We start from the raw sequence: 19,368 nt of genomic DNA on the forward strand, positions 1-19,368 counted from the left end.
GGTATTCGTGGCTAGATAGTTGATGAGCCGCAATTGAGAGAATCATCCAAGTCCAGTACAAATTCTTCGCTTCATCTCCAAACCGCCCTGGCAAAACGTCACTGATCTCTCTGACTGCCATATCAAAAAGCGGCGTGATGATCGGGCTCCCGATAAGGAGATCACGTGGGCTGGTGTCATCAATCGCCTAAAGAGGAAAGGTCAGATTTCGGTTCGACTATGCTTCTGTCTTTCATGAGAGAAAGAGAGCTCATTTCTGTCAGGCAGCAGCACCACGGTGGCGCTCTACTCTCACAATGAAATTCATGATTGAGTAAGTCTTCAGATGTTAAATCAGTCACTAGAAGCAATAAGCTCCTCTAACAGACCTTGTCGTCCATTAGTGATCTCCCCGTCCTGTTCCCTTATCCTCGTATATACCCCGAACAGTATGCCTACATGTGTGATCTTAAAAAGACCCTCGACGCCGGGGGTCACTGCGTCCTGGAGATGCCGTCAGGCACAGGAAAGACCGTTTCGCTACTGTCGTTGATCATAGCATATCAGCAGCATTATCCGGAGCACAGGAAGCTCATCTACTGCTCTCGAACAATGTCCGAGATTGAAAAGGCGCTGGCTGAGTTGAAGGAGCTGATGAAGTTTCGCACCCAACAGCTGGGGTATACAGAAGATTTTCGAGCTTTAGGTCTCACCAGTCGAAAAAATCTGTGCCTGCATCCGTCGGTGAAACGAGAGAAAAGTGGCACTGTCGTGGACGCGAGATGCAGAAGTTTGACGGCCGGTTTCGTTAAAGAAAAGAAGGAGAGAGGCGAAGATGTCGAGCTATGTATCTATCATGAGGTATGCGCCGATGTCCTGAAAACTGTGGTAGAAACTCCTGACATTTTAGAACCTCGATCTCCTCGAACCGCATAACCTCGTTCCTCCCGGCGTCTTCACTTTAGATGGGCTTTTGAAATACGGAGAAGAACACAAGCAATGTCCTTATTTTTCTGCCCGGCGCATGGTAATATGCTGTTCGAAGTCCTTGTCGGTGTGTGCTAACACAGGTTCAGATGCCTTATTGCAACGTCATTATCTATTCCTATCATTACCTCCTTGATCCTAAAATCGCGGAGAGAGTGTCGCGAGAGCTTTCTAAGGACTGCATAGTAGTATTTGATGAAGCACACAACATCGACAACGTATGTATTGAAGCGCTGAGCATCGATATCACCGAAGACTCGTTACGGAAAGCTACGCGGGGCGCAAACAACTTGGAGCGGAAAATCTCCGAGATGAAGAGTTCGGACGCAGAGAAACTACAAAACGAATATTCAAAGCTCGTCGAAGGTTTGAGAGAAGCAGAGCAAGCGAGAGACGAAGACCAGTTCATCGCGAATCCGGTTTTACCAGATGACTTGCTGAAGGAAGCGGTGCCAGGCAATATACGACGGGCGGAGCACTTTGTTGCCTTCCTCAAGCGCTTCATAGAATATCTCAAGACTCGAATGAAAGTCACCCATACTATATCCGAAACGCCACCGTCATTCTTGACACACGTCAAAGACCTTACATTCATCGAGCGAAAGCCTCTACGTTTCTGCGCCGAGCGCCTTACTTCGCTAGTGCGAACACTAGAGCTTATTAACATAGAGGATTATCAACCGTTACAAGAAGTTGCAACATTCGCCACTTTAGTCTCGACATACGATAAGGGGTTCCTGTTGATTCTCGAACCATTCGAGTCGGAAACAGCCACGGTACCCAATCCAGTACTGCACTTCACTTGTTTGGACGCCGCTATTGCGATCAAGCCCGTCTTTGATCGGTTCAGCTCCGTCATCATCACTTCTGGAACACTCTCGCCGCTTGAGATGTATCCGAAGATGCTCGGCTTCCCCACTGTACTGCAAGAGTCGTACACTATGACGCTTGCACGCCGATCTTTCCTGCCTATGATCGTGACACGAGGCTCGGACCAGGCCCAGATTTCGTCCTCATTCCAGATCCGAAATGACCCTGGCGTCGTGCGCAACTACGGAAATATTGTCTTGGAATTCTCACGCATCACACCCGACGGTATTGTTGTCTTCTTTCCATCTTATCTATACATGGAGTCGATCATCAGCATGTGGCAGGGAATGGGTATCCTAGACTCGATATGGAACTATAAATTGATTCTCGTTGAGACCCCTGATTCGCAAGAGTCATCGCTCGCCTTGGAGACCTATCGAACAGCATGCTGCAATGGACGTGGTGCCATCTTGTTCTGTGTCGCTCGAGGAAAGGTTTCCGAAGGTATCGATTTTGACCACCATTACGGTCGTGCGGTATTATGTATTGGAGTTCCCTTTCAGTACACGGAATCTAGGATCTTGAAAGCCCGCCTTGAGTTCCTGCGCGAGAATTATCGAATCCGGGAGAATGATTTTCTATCGTTCGACGCTATGAGACACGCAGCGCAGTGCCTGGGTCGTGTCTTACGTGGCAAGGACGACTACGGAATCATGGTGCTAGCCGACCGTCGATTCCAGAAAAAAAGGAACCAATTACCCAAGTGGATCAGTCAGGCCATGCTGGAAAGTGAAACAAACCTGAGTACTGATATGGCTGTGGCTACTGCGAAGAACTTTTTGCGTACAATGGCCCAGCCATTCAAGGCCAAGGATCAAGAAGGAATATCTACATGGAGCTTGGCCGACATAGAACGGCATCGCGAAAAGCAGATGCTGGAAGAAGAAAGAGTGCGCAGAGAAGTGGCCGCCAATGGACAGGCGACGAACGGCACTCATAATGGTGCTGCTGCCGCTGCAGATGAATTTGATGACGATATAGACGAAGACCTCATGATGTTGGATGCACAGTAAAATGGTTTGGGCGCATACATCATTTTCTTCTGCCAAAAGCAACTCTGTGACTTTGAAGCGGATTTTTGTATATATGGGATTGGATTATGATACCACGGGGTTTTCGGTGTATACTACCTGTAGTACATTATGTCCTTCTGCTAGAATTGGAACTGCGCATTATTGATTTGGATTGTTTTAAGAGCTTGATATAGTAAATTGATTGATCTATTCATCTGCTCACGGTGTAAATGCTATCGGAAAAGGAACAAGACTTTTCTTGGATTCCGCTTGAGACAAACTCCGAATCGTAGGACACATCAAACATACAAAAGATATGGATAATACACAAGGAGATACGCAAGCATATACAATAATCGAAAATCATATAGTATGATATGCATCAAAAGCGACGAATCATGCGACAGGAGCAAGCACGTCGAAGGCGCCAGTGCCGACCATGCCAGACCGACCCGCCACGATCCTGCTGCTAGGGCTCTTGAGGTTATCGAAGTCCCTCTCGATCACAGCATCCTTCAGGAAACCGACGGTAGTCTCGAAACTCATCTTGGCCAGGGGCGACGAGCTATCCTTGACGAGACCGTTACGGTTAAAGGCGCGGAAACCACCAGACTGGGTCATCACATCACCGATCAGATTCAGATGGCGGTTGTCGACTGAGATACTGTGACCCTGGAAAACGTCGGACATTTCTCGCACGATAGATGCGCGCGCGGCCTCAACACCGTAGAGCATGAGCATGTGATGGATTGAGTTGCTGTAGATGGAGTGAGGTTTGATGATATCCTGGTAATCGCGCATCGCGAGCAGGTTGACACCCTCGGTGATGACATGTGCGGGCTCGCCCTTGACTGGGTTCGCCTCGACATACGTGCAGTTGCCGAGGCCAGGGATAGACTGGATGACGGCGCTGCGAGCGGCCTCTTCGACCAGAGGCAGGAGGAGGAGCTTGGGAGTGGAAATGTCATACTGCAGCTGGACAACGCATGATGTGCCCTTGCTGGGGTTGAACTTGAACTGTGTGACTTCGCCATATTTGCCCTTAATATCCTCCTCGCGCAATTTGGTGTCTTTCGTCTCATCGTCTGTTTCTTCGTCGGAGTCGTCCTCCATGTCGACATCAGAATCCTGGCGACGGTCCTCCCCACTTTCGTCCTCATCTTCGTTATCTTCTACAGCATCCTGCTGTCGGACCATGTCAATTTCTTCCTGCTCGGGACCTTCGTACGAGACCTGGTTCGACCGGTTTTGACCGCTCCTCGCCCGCTTGGCGTCGTCTTCATCATCCTCATCATCATCTTGTGCGGGTTCCACCTCACGGTCGGGTCCCCGCGGCCCTTCCTCGATGACGCCCACGGAAACACCAATCTCAGGCTGAGCCGTCGAGAAGCTCTTCAATGACTTTTCGTCATTACGTCTCTTGAGCTCGGCTCTGGTGAGCTTAACAAGCTTGGGAATGAACTTGTTCTGCAGAGTGTTTTGGACATCCTTGGTTGTGATCGCATACTCTTTCGTGTACTCCTCTGCTGGGAAGAAGGCAATCTCGACGTCGTAGACCTTGGAGCGTGAACCGGCTGCGGCAATTCTCTCCTTGACTTGAACTTTGTCGATCACCTCCGCAATACTGAGCTTGCTGATGGCCTTTGCAAACCTCTCTGAATGTTCCCTTGACAATTCTTCGTTCAGGATCAGCGTCATCGTAGGCGTCATGATGTGAGCGCTTGCAGTCATGACAATTTCACGCAGACGGGGAATACCCAGCGTCACGTTCTTTGCCGAGTGACCAGCCAAGTGGAAGGTGTTCAGGGTCATCTGGGTTGACGGCTCTCCAATAGACTGACTAGCAACGATACCGACTGCTTCGCCAGGATCGACAACAGACTTGAGATACTTCATGTTCATCAAAGTATTGAATGCCTTCTTACTGATGAGACCGTCGATATTCTTCTTCTTGTCTCGAAGAAGCTTGTCAGGGTTGGTGTCCTCGTACTGTAGCTTTTGTTAGTCTCGAATATGTGGAATGAGAATGGTAGCAGATGTCCCATACCTTCTTGAGTGCCTGCGAGAATGCTTCAGATGTACTACCCAGGTTACCTCCAGGGTGGTAGACAGACAGCACCGGGTCCATAGCGTCGACTTTTCCTGTCTTGCGGACCTTCTTCATGGCATCCTTGTGCCAGGCTGTCACCTCATCCTTCTCCAGGTTATGGAAGTCGCTTGTAAGGTTGACAGACTGCATGATAGAGACATAATTCGAAGTCAGGAAATCGAAGTCCTTGAGGTGCACTTGTTTTGTGATATCAAGTCCATCCTCTCCGTACAAGAATTGAACGATGGAACCGTCTGAAGACTCGCGGACAGATGTATCGTACTCGGCTCTCAGACCTTCCATGCCCTTGATCAGACAACGCTGCAGATATCCAGATCTGGAAGTTTTGACGGCAGTATCAATAAGACCTTCTCGACCGGCCATAGCATGGAAGTAGTACTCCTGAGGCTTGATGCCAGTCAAGAAACGGCCGCAGACATAACCACCGGCCATAGGGTGAGTATCAAAGGCCCTGAAGGACGGCAAGGTCTTGCCACTGATCATAACAGGTACACGTCGACCTTCCAAAACCTGTTGTCCCAGGTTGCAAGAAATAAGGTTCGCGTTGACACTTGAACCCTTAGCTCCAGAGATAGTCATAGACTGCATCTGATTCCACGGGAAAGGCTTGGCTAAGCCTTTTGGAAGGCAAGCCTGAGTGATCTCGGTAGAGAGCTTAGCCGTCCGAGCGTTCGAGACACTGTCCAAACCGCTTTGCTTATCATCGTCCCGAAGAACGTCTTCCAATCTTCGGCGCAGTTCGGCATCTTGATCAGGGACTGTGGTTTGGTCGAGAGTCACGTACTTGAGAGCGACCTCCCGACCAATGCTGGCAGCTTGACTAAGCTTCTCTTTACGGAGACGATCACCTTCCTTGGTCAATCGAAGATCATCGATACCGCAAGTGAATGCACGCATGTTCAGATATCTTGTCAAGAGTCGTCCTAGAATACTGATCAGCCGTCCGGCAATGGTGTGGCCATAGACCTCATGGATGGCATCGATAAGGCCGCCAGCCGTAGGACCGATTTGCTTCTTATCGAGAATACCACACAGCATCTCGCCGTCTTTGAAGATTACGGTGCCTTCTTCGTTGCCTTCGCCCCATCGGTCTCCAGGAGTGGAAGACTTGCTCTTCAGGTTGAGACCCGCTCTTCCCGGAGGCATGATGTTTTTGAGAATTGTCGTAATCACTTGCTTTCCAGTCCAGAGACGCTTTGGTTTCAACAGAGTAGGCTCCACGAGCTGAATCCGCTCTGTGATAGTATGGGAGTTCTCGGGTCTGAGACAGCTGTAGAGCAACTCATGATAATCCTCCTCGTCGAAAAATGCGTCTCGACATGTGAACCACGTTCCCATCGAGATGTGATCTTGAATCAGACCTCTCAGAGGCTTACCAGATGTCGCCACAAGATACTGGTGGTCGGCGTCCGCAAGCATCATAGCTTCAGCTCGAGCAAGTTCGTTCTGAGGGAAATGCATATTCATTTCGTCACCATCGAAGTCGGCATTGTAGGTGTTACAATTAGCGTAGTGCATCCGAATAACTCTCTCATTCGCCAGCACACGAGCCTTATGGCCCATGATGGACGGCTTGTGAAGCGTAGGCTGCCGGTTCATGAGGACGACATCACCAGTGGTAAGGTGACGGTAGACCTTCTTGTTACGTGCTCCCTTCATGCGCCAATTCGACGGTGCCAGCAACTGATTGGCCAAAGCTGTTCGCTCATCAAGACTCTTAAATTTGAGGTTGGTCACTTGGCCCAATTCGTTCTCAATCGCAGTGGCACCCGGATATTTGTCTGGACCATTGATGACTGCCTGCTTCATTTCCCAGAAGTTGTGATTCGTCACAGGCTCTGGGTAAGTGAGCTTCTTCGCGAAGACCAGTGGAACACCAATCTCGTTCGTTTCAATATTGGGATCGGGAGAAATGACACTTCGAGCAGCGAAATTGACACGTTTGCCCATCATGTTCTTTCTGAACAGACCCTCCTTTTTTTCCAAGATCTGCTTGATACCGTTGGCGGCCTGGCCTGCTGCCGGGCCCGATGCGCCTCTCTCCTTGTCAATCAACCCGTTAACAGTATCTTGGAGCTGTACGATAGCATGAAGGAGGTCGCGATAATCACGCATTCGAGTGACCGAATCGGCACCAGCATTCTGTCTTTCCTTGCTGATCTGATTGATGATGTCACAGTTCTTCAGAATTTGGGTGAACGGGGTGTTTTGTTGTGCTTCCATGATCTCACCGGGTCCTTGAGGGGCAGCTGGTCGATATTTATTCGGCGGCACCAGGATGTTCTTGATGAAGAACATGTCCGGGCTGACTTTAGCTTCCTTTTTGGGAAGCGGCCGAGAGTTATATATAAGGCCCAGAATCTCTTTCTCCTTCTCGAAGAGCAGTACCATGGCAGCATGCACTTCTGGCGAAGGCATATATTGTCCAGCATCACCAGCTGCTGACTTCTTGCTTTCGGCTTGTGCAACGACGGCATTGCCACGAGCAACTTCTTCCTCAGCGCCATGTGATTCAGAAACTGCACTAGCCGTATCAGAAATGCCATTGGCCATCGACTCTTTTGCCTTCATATCAAACTTCTTGGCCTGCTGGAGAAGAATGAGGGAGTTCGGCGCTTGGAATCCGGCCTGTACCATGGCTAATCTGGATTTCTCGGGCAGAGGCTTTCGGAAAATCTTCGAAAAACGATCTCTCCGATAACTGGGTGAAATTCTTTTGCACATCATCAGCAAAATAGCATGGGAAGAGTGATAACGACATAACATACCCGCTGCAGCTGCTGCATTTTTTGATGCCGACGAGATCCTTGAAGAACTGCTTGACCAAAGTGCGTCTCTGCTCCGCAGCCATGGGATTCTTCGCACCAGACATAATACCCTTCAATCTGCCGGCCGCATGTGCCTCCCGAATCACCTTCTTGACGTATGCATTCCTGCGAGAGACGAGGTCATCGTCGTCTTCTTCCTCGCTGCCTGAATCGTCGGCGTCCTTTGCAGACTTCTTCTTGTTTCCTTGACCAGTCCCCATCGCCTCTATGGCCTCAACTTCGTCGACTAGTCCGTATTGTAGGAGTCGTAGCTTGCACACATAGGCGTTGATCTGAACTCGGGCCATCTGGAAACGATGGCAGTAGACACATTGCGCTCTAAGTAGTCTGTATAACTGATCGAAGAAAGTGACATTGTAAACGCGAACAGGAAGCTCAATATGTCCCGGATGGCCAGTGCAAGACCACGAATTCTGACGGCAGGTCGTGCAGCTAAATGCGGTCAGCGAAAAAAAGAGTCCGAAGTAGCGATAACCAGCGAAAGGTCTCGTAGAAGGAGCATAATTGTTGGACTTACACATGATCCCCCCAAGCACCCAGAGCCGGATCGTATAAACCACCAGGGACAGGATTATTAAAAGAATCCAAAGTTGGGGTATTGTGAATTCGCTTTACGGAAATGGACTTGATATCTTCATCCGAATAGACTCCGAATTCAATACCCGAAATTGACGAGGCCACAGGCCGTGCGAACGTCGCCATGATTACCTGCAGCTCCTTGAGCGACAGAAATCGCTGGCAGTGCGATTTTCTTTGGCTGCTGGCCTGGGGAAATAAATGGCGGATTCGTTCGGCGGTGATGCTGCAAAAAAGTTGACCCCAAGAACTTTTTTCTGCCGTGCGCTACCGCCAAGTGGTTCACTCATCCTCACCCCGTGATTTACGATTGATTTGTTCCGCATCATAATTATCCACTACTGTCCATCCATTCTACCTGTACCACCTCCCTGTCCAAGTAGCTACATTCCGGGAGTTGTGGCGTTCGTCTTGTCACCTCTCATATATCATTCCTCTGTCATTCGTGGGTGAGTGGAACGTGGTTGAGTCATGGCGGACGTGTCTGGCAACATGCTGAAGCGGCCTCATCCCGAGGATGAAGACAATAACGCACAGAAAAGAACTCGTTCCAACAATGGCTCACCGTTGCCAGCTCAAGGAGGCAACGCTGCCGCCGGGAAGGTGGACATCGAGAAGATGGTGGCAGAAGCGAGAGCGAAGGCAGAGGCCGTGCGCGCCAGACTTCAGGCCGCCAGAGGCGGAGCTCCAGCGCTCACACCAGCAGCTCCAAGCCCAAGTCCTACTCCTCCTCCCGCTACCTCGGCAATGTCGAAGTTAGAACAAATGAAAGCGAGAGTTGCAGCAGCTACCGGACGTGCCAACGCGGCTGCTCAGCAACGGACTCCTGTTCCACCTCCTCCACCACCTCCTCCCTTCGACGACGACGATGGTCCGTCACGGGCCCGCGGCGGCCTGGATGTTGGCCTTCATCCTGCGCTTCTCTCAGATACTACAGATTTTCGAAGTGGTAAAGGACGGCAGTCAGCTCAGTCCAAGTTCGGGACAGGCTATCGGACTGACTCTCCACTGCCTGGCGCAAAGGATCGGGCTGGACTCGATTTGTCAGGGCCTTCGCTCGAAGAGATCAAGAGTAATCCCTACTTTGATCCAAGCCTCGGTCCTAAAGCTACTATCGCGAAGCCGAGACAATCCCGGCAACTGATATTCAATCAGAAGGGCAAATACATCCAGCAGGCGGCAGCTCTACGTCGGCAAGCCCAACTGGAGGATATGAAAAGGCGCATCGCAGAAAGAGCACGACAGGCTGGTCTTGATGAGGATCTAGATGTCGAGAAAGCATTTCTTGTGCCTGCGCCTCCGGCCATCGAATGGTGGGACGAGGGTTTGGTGAATGGCAACGATTACTCTGCTATCGACGACGAACGCAACCTCAAGATTGACACCCCTGATTCTATCGTCACTGTCTACGTCCAGCATCCGGTTCTTCTCGAGCCTCCTCAAGAGAAGCATATGCCAGGACAAAAGCCGATGTATCTTACACCAAAGGAACAGGCAAAAATTCGGCGTCAGCGACGAATGGCCGATCTCAAAGAGCAACAAGCGAAGATCCGATTGGGTCTCGAACCGGCTCCTCCGCCAAAAGTCAAGAAATCTAATCTCATGCGGGTTCTGGGCGAAGAGGCTGTCAAAGACCCTACTGCAGTCGAGGCCCGTGTGACCCGAGAGATTGCAGAGCGTCGCGAAAAGCACGAGGCTACAAATGAGGCTCGGAAATTGACAAAGGACCAAAGGCGAGAGAAAATTGCCCAGCAACAGGAGAAAGATGCTGAAATGGGTATCTATGTCTCCGTATACCGAATTGACAGTCTTGCAAATGGGCGCCATCGTTTTAAAGTCAGCAAGAATGCCGAGCAGAACGCGCTCACTGGAGTCTGCATCATGCACCCTCGGTTCAATCTGGTCATTGTAGAGGGAGGTGCCCACTCTATCACCAGTTACAGGAAATTAATGTTGAATCGGATTGACTGGACAGAGAACGCGGGGCCAAACGGGGTGCGAGAAGGCAATCGCGAAGCCTCTGCCTCGTGGCTGTCAGCAGAAGACGAGAAAACCGGCGCATTGAAGGATCTCAGCTCCAACACATGCAGCCTCCTATGGGAAGGCCAAGCTAAAGCTCGTTCATTCAGGAAATGGTTGGGTGCTCGTGTTTGTGAGACAGACTCGCAAGCGAAGGACGTTCTGGCTCGAGCAAAGATGGAGAATTTTTGGGTTTTGGCAAAAAGTGCGAAGCCCAAGGAAGTGTAAATGGCTGAAGCTACCGATTCTAGTCTTCTTTCGAAGGCACCCATGACAGAGATGTGATCTATTGAAAGCATTATAAATTCAGCAGTAAAGCAACATCATGATGAGCTATAACCATCCAGAGCAACCGTCCTGTACATTCGACAAACACCCAAGGAACAAACAATTTTATAAGGTAACTTTTGAATCCCACCCAATGCAAAATTCATTATGCAAGCCCTGATACCGTCCATAGCCCAGGAAGAATAAAAAGTGCCAGAGGATCCAGATGATATCAAATTATTATGAGCGCGGCGGCCCTTGATTAGCGTTGCTCAGATGCCGCAAAAGATCCAACTGAGCCTTGACCTGATCGAAATTCATTGTAGGATTCTGCACCTGAGGCTGCCCGGACGTATGCTGTTGTGGCTGCTGCTGTTGTTGTTGCTGCTGTTGCTGTTGCATTGCAGCTAAAAACAGAGGGTTGATGGCAGGGAAATTTTGGTAGGGGTTCGGCTGCTGATAAGCTTGTTGAAAGGGCAGTTGAAAGTTGAATTGTGTCGGTGAAGCGCTTTGAGGAAATGCTTGCTGAGGCTGCTGAGCAAAAGGTTGGAATGGAGCAAATTGCTGAGGCAAGCCATAGACGTTCTGCTGAGGCGGAGGATAGCTCGGCTGCTGGTTATAATTGGAGGGTTGAGCTTGGGCGTCGAACGGTCTCTGCTGCTGAGAGTAAGACGGACGGTCGTGGTATGAGCTATGCTCACGAGTTTCTCTTGAGCCTCCTGCACCACGGCCACGGTTGCCTCGTCCACGATCGGAGCCTCTACCCCGACCCCTACCACCACGGAAGGCTGGATTCCTCGAAGATCCCTCGCCCTCGACAGGAGCCTCTTGTTGACTCATCATTTCATGCAGATTCTTCGGGCGAGCAAGTGGGGTGTAGCCGTCTTCGGCTGCCGGGGAATCGTCGTAGTTGAGCTCAGTCTGGCTAAGTTTCGAAGAACCAGGTGGTCCTTTCCTGCCTCTGGACGGCCCACCGTTGTCATTCCTGGCTTCCTTGCGCTCCTGTCGCTTCTGCTTCAATCTCCGCTTGTACTCGGCCTCTGCTTCGTCATCGGAGAATTCTATCTCATCCTCACCAACTTCTTCGTCATGGAAGTTCGATGCATCGCTTCCCTTCAATCCTTTCAGAGGCTGGGTGAAGACGAATGTCGAATGAGCCTCAACGTAGTACACATTCTTTCCCTTGGAGAGACCACGCTCCTCGATAGCGGCAGCGCTGGGGAATCGAACCGCATACAACGGATTCTCAACCCGTCCCAAAGTCTCGGATACAACGCCAGCAATTGTTCGATCTTCAAGGCAGAGCAGAGAACCTGACTCGAGCACTTGGTATTCTCCGGAAACGTTGGCTGCGATAAGAAGGGTGTTTTCAACGATGGATTCCACATGTCCAAGATGCACAATCTTCATATCAGGCGTGACAGTAATTTCTGGGATTGGAGGGGCTTCCTCCGGTATTTCGTTTGCGGTCCTCAAGTTGCCGCCTGATCTACCCTTTCCTTCTCCCTCATCATCAGAGCCATTTTCTGCCATCATCAGAATCCGTGCCGTTTCCTCGGCCGAGAGAATCGGGTAGTCTTCGTCGTCGTCATCGCTATCATCGGAAGAATCGGTGGTAGAATCGTCAGACGATGATTCATATGGCGAAGAATCAATCTCCCATTCGGGATGCTCCTCTTCCTCTTCAACCTCACGATCTTGCAAAGCACCTGGAGCTGCATCATTTGTACTATTGTCATCAATACGAGGTTCCTCTGCGGGCTGATTTTTCGCTTCATCTTGCTCAGGCTGTTGCTTGCGTGGTTCTACATCCATCGGCTGTGCGTCTTCAGAAGCTGGCGCCGTCTGTACCTGGTCTGTTGTCTGCGTCGCATGCTGTGTATCCTTCGCCGTTACTTCCTTTCCACTAGTCATCTCGTGGGCCATTTCGTTATGCATGTCCTGTGTTGGAGCAGACTCCTCTTTCGCGGGTTGCGTGTCTTGAAGACTGTCATTGATGAGACTCAATCCTGGTATTAAAGAAGCAGGTTTAGATGATGTTGCCGGCTCGCTAGTCATATCCGTATCCGTAGTATCTTTCTTCTCACTGCTATTATCCACTGGTGTTCCTGCCGTCCAGGGAGTATTGTAGAAATCACTGCCATCGTCCACGGGCGTCGATGCGATGGGTGGCGTATCCTTCATGCAGGGCCGTTTCGCCGAAGGGCCTTCGTCGATGATATCTGAAGCACCTGCAACATGTTCGGATGACTTCTGTTCAGCCATAGTAAGCCTCAGAATGCCGTAAAAAATAAAATGTAAGCGATGATTGAACAAGGTAGTTTTGTGAAGAAACTGATTGTACTTCACGGGAACACTTTTTTTTGGATCTGCCAAAAGTGCCGCTGCGGCCGCCGGACAAGCTCCGTTATCGTTATCGTGTCCGTTCTCATGATTTGTCTATTTCCCAACCACAATATTACCTACTATCAAATACCATCAACAAGCGTCCAGCGGTTGATAGTTCTCCGAGTTCTCCGTCCTCGAGAACAATCAGCATGGCTCCAGCCAGAAAGGAGACCCAGTCAACAAATGGCTCTCAAAGGACGAAGCGACGGTATCTCAACCTGAATGGCATCTCTCGAGTTTCAGCTAACAATCCGTGCTTCTCGCAGCTCCCGACCAGTTCCTTTCTACCTCCCTTTGAACGTAACACTGTATGTGTTCCTTATTTCTAATTTTGTCGCTGCGGCACTCGCTCCGATTCAAGACTGCGATGAAGTCTTCAATTTCTGGGAACCCGCGCACTACCTGGACCACGGGTACGGGCTGCAAACGTGGGAGTATTCTCCCGCCTATTCAATTCGAAGCTGGCTCTACGTTTCTGCCCATGCTGTGGTTGGCAAAATAGTGTCGGTTTTCTCGAGTAATAAGACATCCGAATTCTATGCTATACGATTCGTTCTGGCAGCAGTCTGCGCCGCCTGCGAGACGAGACTATACTCAGCAATCTGTCGGACACTGAACCCCAGAATCGGCCTCCTCTTCCTGATCATTGTCGCTTTCAGTCCGGGCATGTTTCATGCCTCTGCAGCTTTCTTACCATCTAGTTTTACCATGTACACTTCTATGCTAGGTCTTGCATCTTTTCTGGATTGGAGGGGAGGCCAGAAGATGGCGCAGGGCATTATGTGGTTTGGTCTTGGAGCAATCATGGGCTGGCCATTTGCCGGAGCTCTGATCATTCCTCTTCTCCTTGAGGAGGCGGCCATCAGCTTCATCGCCGGCTCTCTTGGAAGCTTGTTTGTGGGTATATTCAAGGGCATTATGAGATGTCTCGCTATTCTGGTGCGCTTCTTGCGGTTACTCCTCCTGCGGTTCTCGCTAACTGATATAGGGTCTCGAAATCGCGGTCGAGTACTTATTTTTCCAGAAACTCGCCGTTGTGCCGTGGAACATTGTCGCTTATAACATCTTCGGAGGCGAGGGCCGGGGACCTGATATTTTCGGTACAGAGCCGTGGACGTACTACATCAAAAATCTGCTTTTGAACTTCAATATATGGTTTGTATTGGCCGTGTCTGCTGCGCCGATACTTGTTCTTCAGGCTATATTCCGTTCTCAAGCCACCAATGTCCAAACTCTCTTACGGACCGTCACTCTGGTGACGCCATTTTATATGTGGTTGGCCATCTTCACTGTCCAGCCTCACAAAGAGGAGAGGTTCATGTATCCCGCCTACCCTTTCCTTGCGCTCAATGCGGCCATCTCCTTTCACATGATCCTCTCTTACGTCGGGTCAAGTAACTCCAAAGAGATCATTGGACGATTGTCACCGAAGGTCAAACTGACCATGGTGATGGCTGTAATTCTTATGGCTATTAACACCGGGCTACTGCGAACTCTTGGTATGATCACGGCGTACAATGCACCCCTAAAGGTGATGGAGCCGCTGCAACAGTTGGAAATGGCACAATTCGGTGGCTTTGTGTGCTTCGGCAAAGAGTGGTATCGATTCCCATCATCATACTTTCTTCCAAACGGAATGCGTGCGAAATTTATCAAGAGTGAGTTTCGAGGATTGCTTCCTGGAGAATTTCCGGATGCCTCAAGCTATTCGGGTCTCATTCAAGGCACCTCGCAAATCCCTGTCGGCATGAACGATCGGAACGAGGAAGACCTTGGTAAATACGTGAGTAATCTTGGTCACATATTAATTCTTCTTTCCAAGCTGACGTGAGCCAGGTCGATATCTCTCAATGCTCATATCTAGTGGACTCATCGTTCCCAGGACGAGCTGCCACGGAACTTGAGCCTGACTATGTGCACGATGAATCAGAATGGGAGACAATAACTTGCAAGGACTTCCTCGACACGTCCGAGACAAGCGCGCTAGGTCGATTGATTTGGGTTCCAGATTTCCCTATGTTGCCGGCTCGTTTCCGCAGAAGCTGGGGGCAATACTGTCTTCTCAAGCGGCGTGGCGCTAAATCAGAGTCAAAGTAGACGGCGTGATATCAACACTATCTCTTCTAGTGTACATGATTCTCGAGTCGTTACCCTAGTTCGTACACCATTTGCGATCTCGCAGGCGAGACACCGTGTGGTCAAAAGAACTACAGGCGGCACTATGACCTTACCTGATTTGGATAAGAAATCCCTTGCGTGACACCAACCCTGAAGGCAAATAGAGATAAGATATCTCTCCGCACGGATGACGCCCACGCAAACTTTCAGTTTACGGACAAGCCCTGTGTTTGGCCAGTTGATGGTCGCATCGGATTAACGCAAATGGAAATCATCCTTGTACTGTCAAGCGAGTCGCCTTTGTTGAGCTGGACAATGTGCATGTCAATATGGAGTGGCGGGGTGGACTCTTATCTGTTCAACAGTTGTCTCGTCTTCATATAACAGCAATTATCTCTTGAGGTACACGGTCATAAGAAGAATTCAGGTTACAACTCCTCTGGATTTTTAGACGAGAAATGAAACCATGCTTCCTGAACTTGTGCAACTCGGTCAGCTTCACATCAAACACGCAGCATCTCTGTGTTTGGTAGCAACCTTGATCTGGCTTGCTACTTCTGTGCTTCGCTTCTCGAAGAAAGGAAGCAACAGAAGATCAGCTCAAGATCTCGAGAGGAAATCATCCTCGACATCACAGATTCAAAAGCCAACTAGAAAACCCGGAGGTAAGACACGCCTTCAAACATTCGAAGCTCTCTTCTCATCTCTCTGTAGAATGGATACCCTCAGACTTCAAGAGGCCGGCCGCCTCTCCATATCCAGACTGGGATGTCCATGCGACCAGGCCGATACCATATCGACCATTCAGATATGGCCCGTGAGTCGCCTCGGATGTGGTTTTGGATTCCCATGACTAATGAACACAGGAAGTATTTCATCACAATGGGGTTGAGAAGCATGAAGTGGGATGAATGGATCGGTAAGGCATCTTCACACACCACATCCATGGCTTCAGACTCGCTGACAGAGCTCTAGAGCTGGACAATCACTACCTAAGGTATCACGCCGACAAAGCACGTCGGATCAAGGAGAGGGGAGCGAAATGCTGCAGAACCGCACCTGAGGCGATGGACGGTGCGATTGAGCTGCTGGAAGAGCTGTACGTGCCAACACCCTTTACCCAGCCAGCACAAGAAAATCTTACAATTTAACACAATATAGCACTTCCTACCTCCCCGAAAGATACCCCTCCATGTTCCGCAAAACCGCAACAGGCATCGCCAACACCATCACCGGCGAATCATTCAACATCACTCAACGCCCCCTCCCCGAAGACCCCATGACGACCTGCGCGCGGCTCATCCAAGACGACCTGGCGCTCATGTTCGAGAAACCAGACGGGGAGTACTACCTCCTCGCAGGCGCGATCCTGCTCGCCGGCTTCTGGCGCCTCGAAGACAAATTCGGGATGCGCCTCTCAGAAATTCACACCTCCGGCGACGTCCCGGGCTTCCGAACGAAACTTGAAAAGGGCATGATGAACTTCTTCCGCCGGATTCGGCCCGAGGACCCCGTCCTCCGCAACAACTACTTCATTCAGGTCGATGACGAGCTCGCCTGGTCGCATAGTATAGGGTCCGAGGACGCGGCCGTCGTCTCGTGGAACACCGCGCAGAAGAACAAGGCCATCGAGCACCATTACTTCCGGTCGGAGAGGCAGAGTCTGCGCCGGCTGCCGCGGTCCGGGGCGGTGGTGTTTACGATCAGGACGTACTTTGAGCCGATCACGGAGATTGCCAAGGAGCCGTATGTGCCTGGTCGGCTTGCCTCTGCGATTCGAAGCTGGGATGCGGATGTGTCGCGGTACAAGGGGCGGGAAAAGTACGAGGAGGTGCTGCTGGAGTACCTGGATAAGAAACATGCGGAGCAGGTTGCTGCGGGCCTGGATTTGGACAAGGAGGATGAGGTTCGAAGTTATCCATTTTGATCCTTGGCCACTTTGGCACTTCCTTTTAATCAATGTTACGGCCCATCTGCATTTTCTTTTATACTACCGTATTTGATACGCTTTATGAGACAATCTTATCAGTGATGCTATATACACTCATAGTCTAGTAATCTATCGCTAAACAGGCTCAGCAAAAGCGCAGTCCAATGCAAGTCTATGTCTGATGTCACCAAAATCCAAGTAGAACTGCACACTGCATGATTCACACAGCAGCATCAAGACCCTTCGGGCCCTTTTTCCGTCTCGCCATGCTCCATTCTCTCTCCTGCCGCCAGGAGCATTCCTCGCGGAACTCGCATATGCGGCACTTCCATGCTTCCATGATCTCGACGCCGCGCGGGTCACGATTACCGCGCCACCAGTCCATCTGATCGGAGAGATAGGATGACATGGTGGTTGGATCGAAAAGAAAGCTACGGCTGCCCAGGACACTGGTGTGAAGGTCTGCCGTGGGTGCGGAGGAGAGATAGCGAGCTGTTAGGAGAGGGGATATGATCGTCGGGTACGGTTCCAGCATGCTAGGCTGGAATTCCGAGGGGATAGAGGGCGCAACGGAGACGGATGGTTGCAGCGAGGGAAGGAAAGTAAGGCGAAGTTGGTCTTTCATAAATTTCCAGAGACTAGACAGGTTATTGTGTTCAAGGAGGATACTGGTTGAGTCCTGGCTTGCGGAAGGGAGGGATCCCGATGACCGGATGGACGGTCTGCGTGCCGCATCTTCCGGAGAGGGGATGAAATCTGGATCGAATTCGGAGGCTGAAAGTGCGTCGAAGAATTGATCATTCAGGCCGCCAACTTCGGCGATAAACGCGTCGGTGAAAGTACGATTGGGATCTAAGTCGTAGCGGGAGGCTAGCGTCTCGATGGACACCTCATCGGTGGTGGTGAGACGGTTCAGCATGTGGTAGTAAATTTGGAGCTGGAGCAGCGTGGGCCGAAACGACGTGCTCTTGATGGTGGGTATGGAACCGCTGGCTCGCGTTTTGATGTCTGTGAGATAGACTCGAGGGATGTTGAAGGCCTCGGACGATTGGGTGCTGGGAGCATCCTCGACAGGCTCATCAGGCTCATCCTTCCACATCATCTCTGACAACCTCTTCCCGCCCTGTGCGGGAGCTAGCAGGTAATCGGTCAGAGACATCTGATACTCGGGCATTACTGCCCTCGAGGCCTCCACATCGGCATAGTATTTGGCGGCTGTCGCCTCAAGCTCGGGGTCCGGGCACTCATATGAGAGCTGGTCAATGACTCCATTGACCAGCTCACCATCCGCAAGACCCCAGACCTCTAGCTCCCGAGTGAGACCATATTCTCGCAGTGTTCGTAAGCCTTGTATGACATTCCACAGCCTCAAGGCCAACGCATCTTCCTTGGTTGTGATTTCCACGGGAACAGTCGTGTGTACCTCATCCTCGAGCGTTTTGTGAATAGTACTCCCTTGCTTCATAGCAGGCGTTCTCCTCTTCCTCCCATGCTTGGTCAAGGTATACCAGTACTGTAGCTCGCACCATGCAGGAGAGATCAGATCCGTAACGGAAAAGGCCTTGTTGGGTGGCTTTCTGAATCGCTCAATAGGTGATCGAAGGTCAGGCACTGGACTCGTTCTCGAGTCACCGATCAATTCCCGTTCACGGGCTACGTCTCTCTCACGTTGCCTTTCGCGGCCTTCGATGGAATCCGGATGCTCCACTAAACGCTTGAAATCAACCATCAGCCGCCTACTCAACCTCTTACACAAAAGAACAACCAAAAAGGAATCAAAGAATAATCCTCACCAGACGCGGCGCAAACGTTGCCCGAGATCTGATCTGCCCTTGCCCCAGCAGATGTCGAGACCTGCCAGGTCGTGCGATTCTGCCATAGAAAACCGGGCTTTTCACGACCCAGTACCTTAGGCACTCGTTGACTTGCTGGACTTTCAGCATAATCTTCAATATCAGCGACGGCAGTGACGGCCACCTGCACGGTTTTCGAGGTTGTCGTTGTTGTTGCCGTCGCTGTCGCCGTCGCGGTAGCAGAAGCTTGGGCGGTCGCGTGTTCTGTGGCGACTTTGGCGAGCAGATCGTTCAGCAGCTCTTCTTCATCCGGGGTAAAGTCGGATCCGTAGTCGCTGCTATCGTCGAAATCGTCTGGCATTACAATATAGGGTGTCGGAGGGCAGGACATGCCCGTGATGATGGTAATAAATTCATGTCATGTGTGGTGGGAAGAAGAGGATCTGATCGCTGATCGAGTTCTTATCGTGAAGTCACTCCGCCAACGTCA

General features: G+C 50.7%; 6 protein-coding genes across 6 annotated transcripts; 3 read left to right on the forward strand and 3 right to left on the reverse strand.

The window, feature by feature from the left end:
• Positions 1-296: 296 nt before the first annotated feature.
• ALT_7880 (TFIIH/NER complex ATP-dependent 5'-3' DNA helicase subunit RAD3) lies at positions 297-2,849 on the forward strand (the record flags this gene model as incomplete). Its single annotated transcript, XM_033561037.2, has 4 exons — positions 297-313; positions 384-840; positions 890-1,006; positions 1,056-2,849. 4 exons carry the CDS (start codon positions 297-299, stop codon positions 2,847-2,849), a joined length of 2,385 nt encoding a protein of 794 aa, XP_033416928.2.
• A 396-nt stretch (positions 2,850-3,245) lies between these two features.
• On the reverse strand, positions 3,246-8,489 carry ALT_7881 (DNA-directed RNA polymerase I core subunit RPA190; the record flags this gene model as incomplete). Its single annotated transcript, XM_033561036.2, has 4 exons — positions 3,246-4,838; positions 4,897-7,672; positions 7,728-8,219; positions 8,305-8,489. The coding sequence occupies 4 exons, from the start codon at positions 8,487-8,489 to the stop codon at positions 3,246-3,248; spliced, it is 5,046 nt and encodes a 1,681-aa protein (XP_033416927.2).
• Positions 8,490-8,834: 345 nt separating this feature from the next.
• Positions 8,835-10,610, forward strand: ALT_7882 (U4/U6-U5 snRNP complex subunit PRP3; the record flags this gene model as incomplete). Its single annotated transcript, XM_033561035.2, has 1 exon — positions 8,835-10,610. One exon carries the CDS (start codon positions 8,835-8,837, stop codon positions 10,608-10,610), a length of 1,776 nt encoding a protein of 591 aa, XP_033416926.2.
• Positions 10,611-10,889: 279 nt separating this feature from the next.
• On the reverse strand, positions 10,890-12,914 carry ALT_7883 (RNA-binding snoRNP assembly protein NAF1; the record flags this gene model as incomplete). Its single annotated transcript, XM_033561034.2, has 1 exon — positions 10,890-12,914. One exon carries the CDS (start codon positions 12,912-12,914, stop codon positions 10,890-10,892), a length of 2,025 nt encoding a protein of 674 aa, XP_033416925.2.
• A 345-nt stretch (positions 12,915-13,259) lies between these two features.
• ALT_7884 (dolichyl-P-Man:Man(6)GlcNAc(2)-PP-dolichol alpha-1,2-mannosyltransferase) lies at positions 13,260-17,082 on the forward strand (the record flags this gene model as incomplete). The annotated part of the gene is made up of 6 exons (XM_089600338.1): positions 13,260-13,976; positions 14,026-14,820; positions 14,874-15,004; positions 16,022-16,074; positions 16,131-16,254; positions 16,317-17,082. 6 exons carry the CDS (start codon positions 13,260-13,262, stop codon positions 17,080-17,082), a joined length of 2,586 nt encoding a protein of 861 aa, XP_089455231.1.
• A 223-nt stretch (positions 17,083-17,305) lies between these two features.
• On the reverse strand, positions 17,306-19,239 carry ALT_7885 (exonuclease V; the record flags this gene model as incomplete). The annotated part of the gene is made up of 2 exons (XM_033561031.2): positions 17,306-18,792; positions 18,879-19,239. 2 exons carry the CDS (start codon positions 19,237-19,239, stop codon positions 17,306-17,308), a joined length of 1,848 nt encoding a protein of 615 aa, XP_033416922.2.
• Between the last annotated feature and the right edge of the window lie 129 nt (positions 19,240-19,368).

The sequence above is a fragment of the Aspergillus lentulus genome, assembly GCF_001445615.1.
Source record: "Aspergillus lentulus DNA, contig: Alt16, strain: IFM 54703, whole genome shotgun sequence".
NCBI lineage: Eukaryota > Fungi > Ascomycota > Eurotiomycetes > Eurotiales > Aspergillaceae > Aspergillus > Aspergillus lentulus.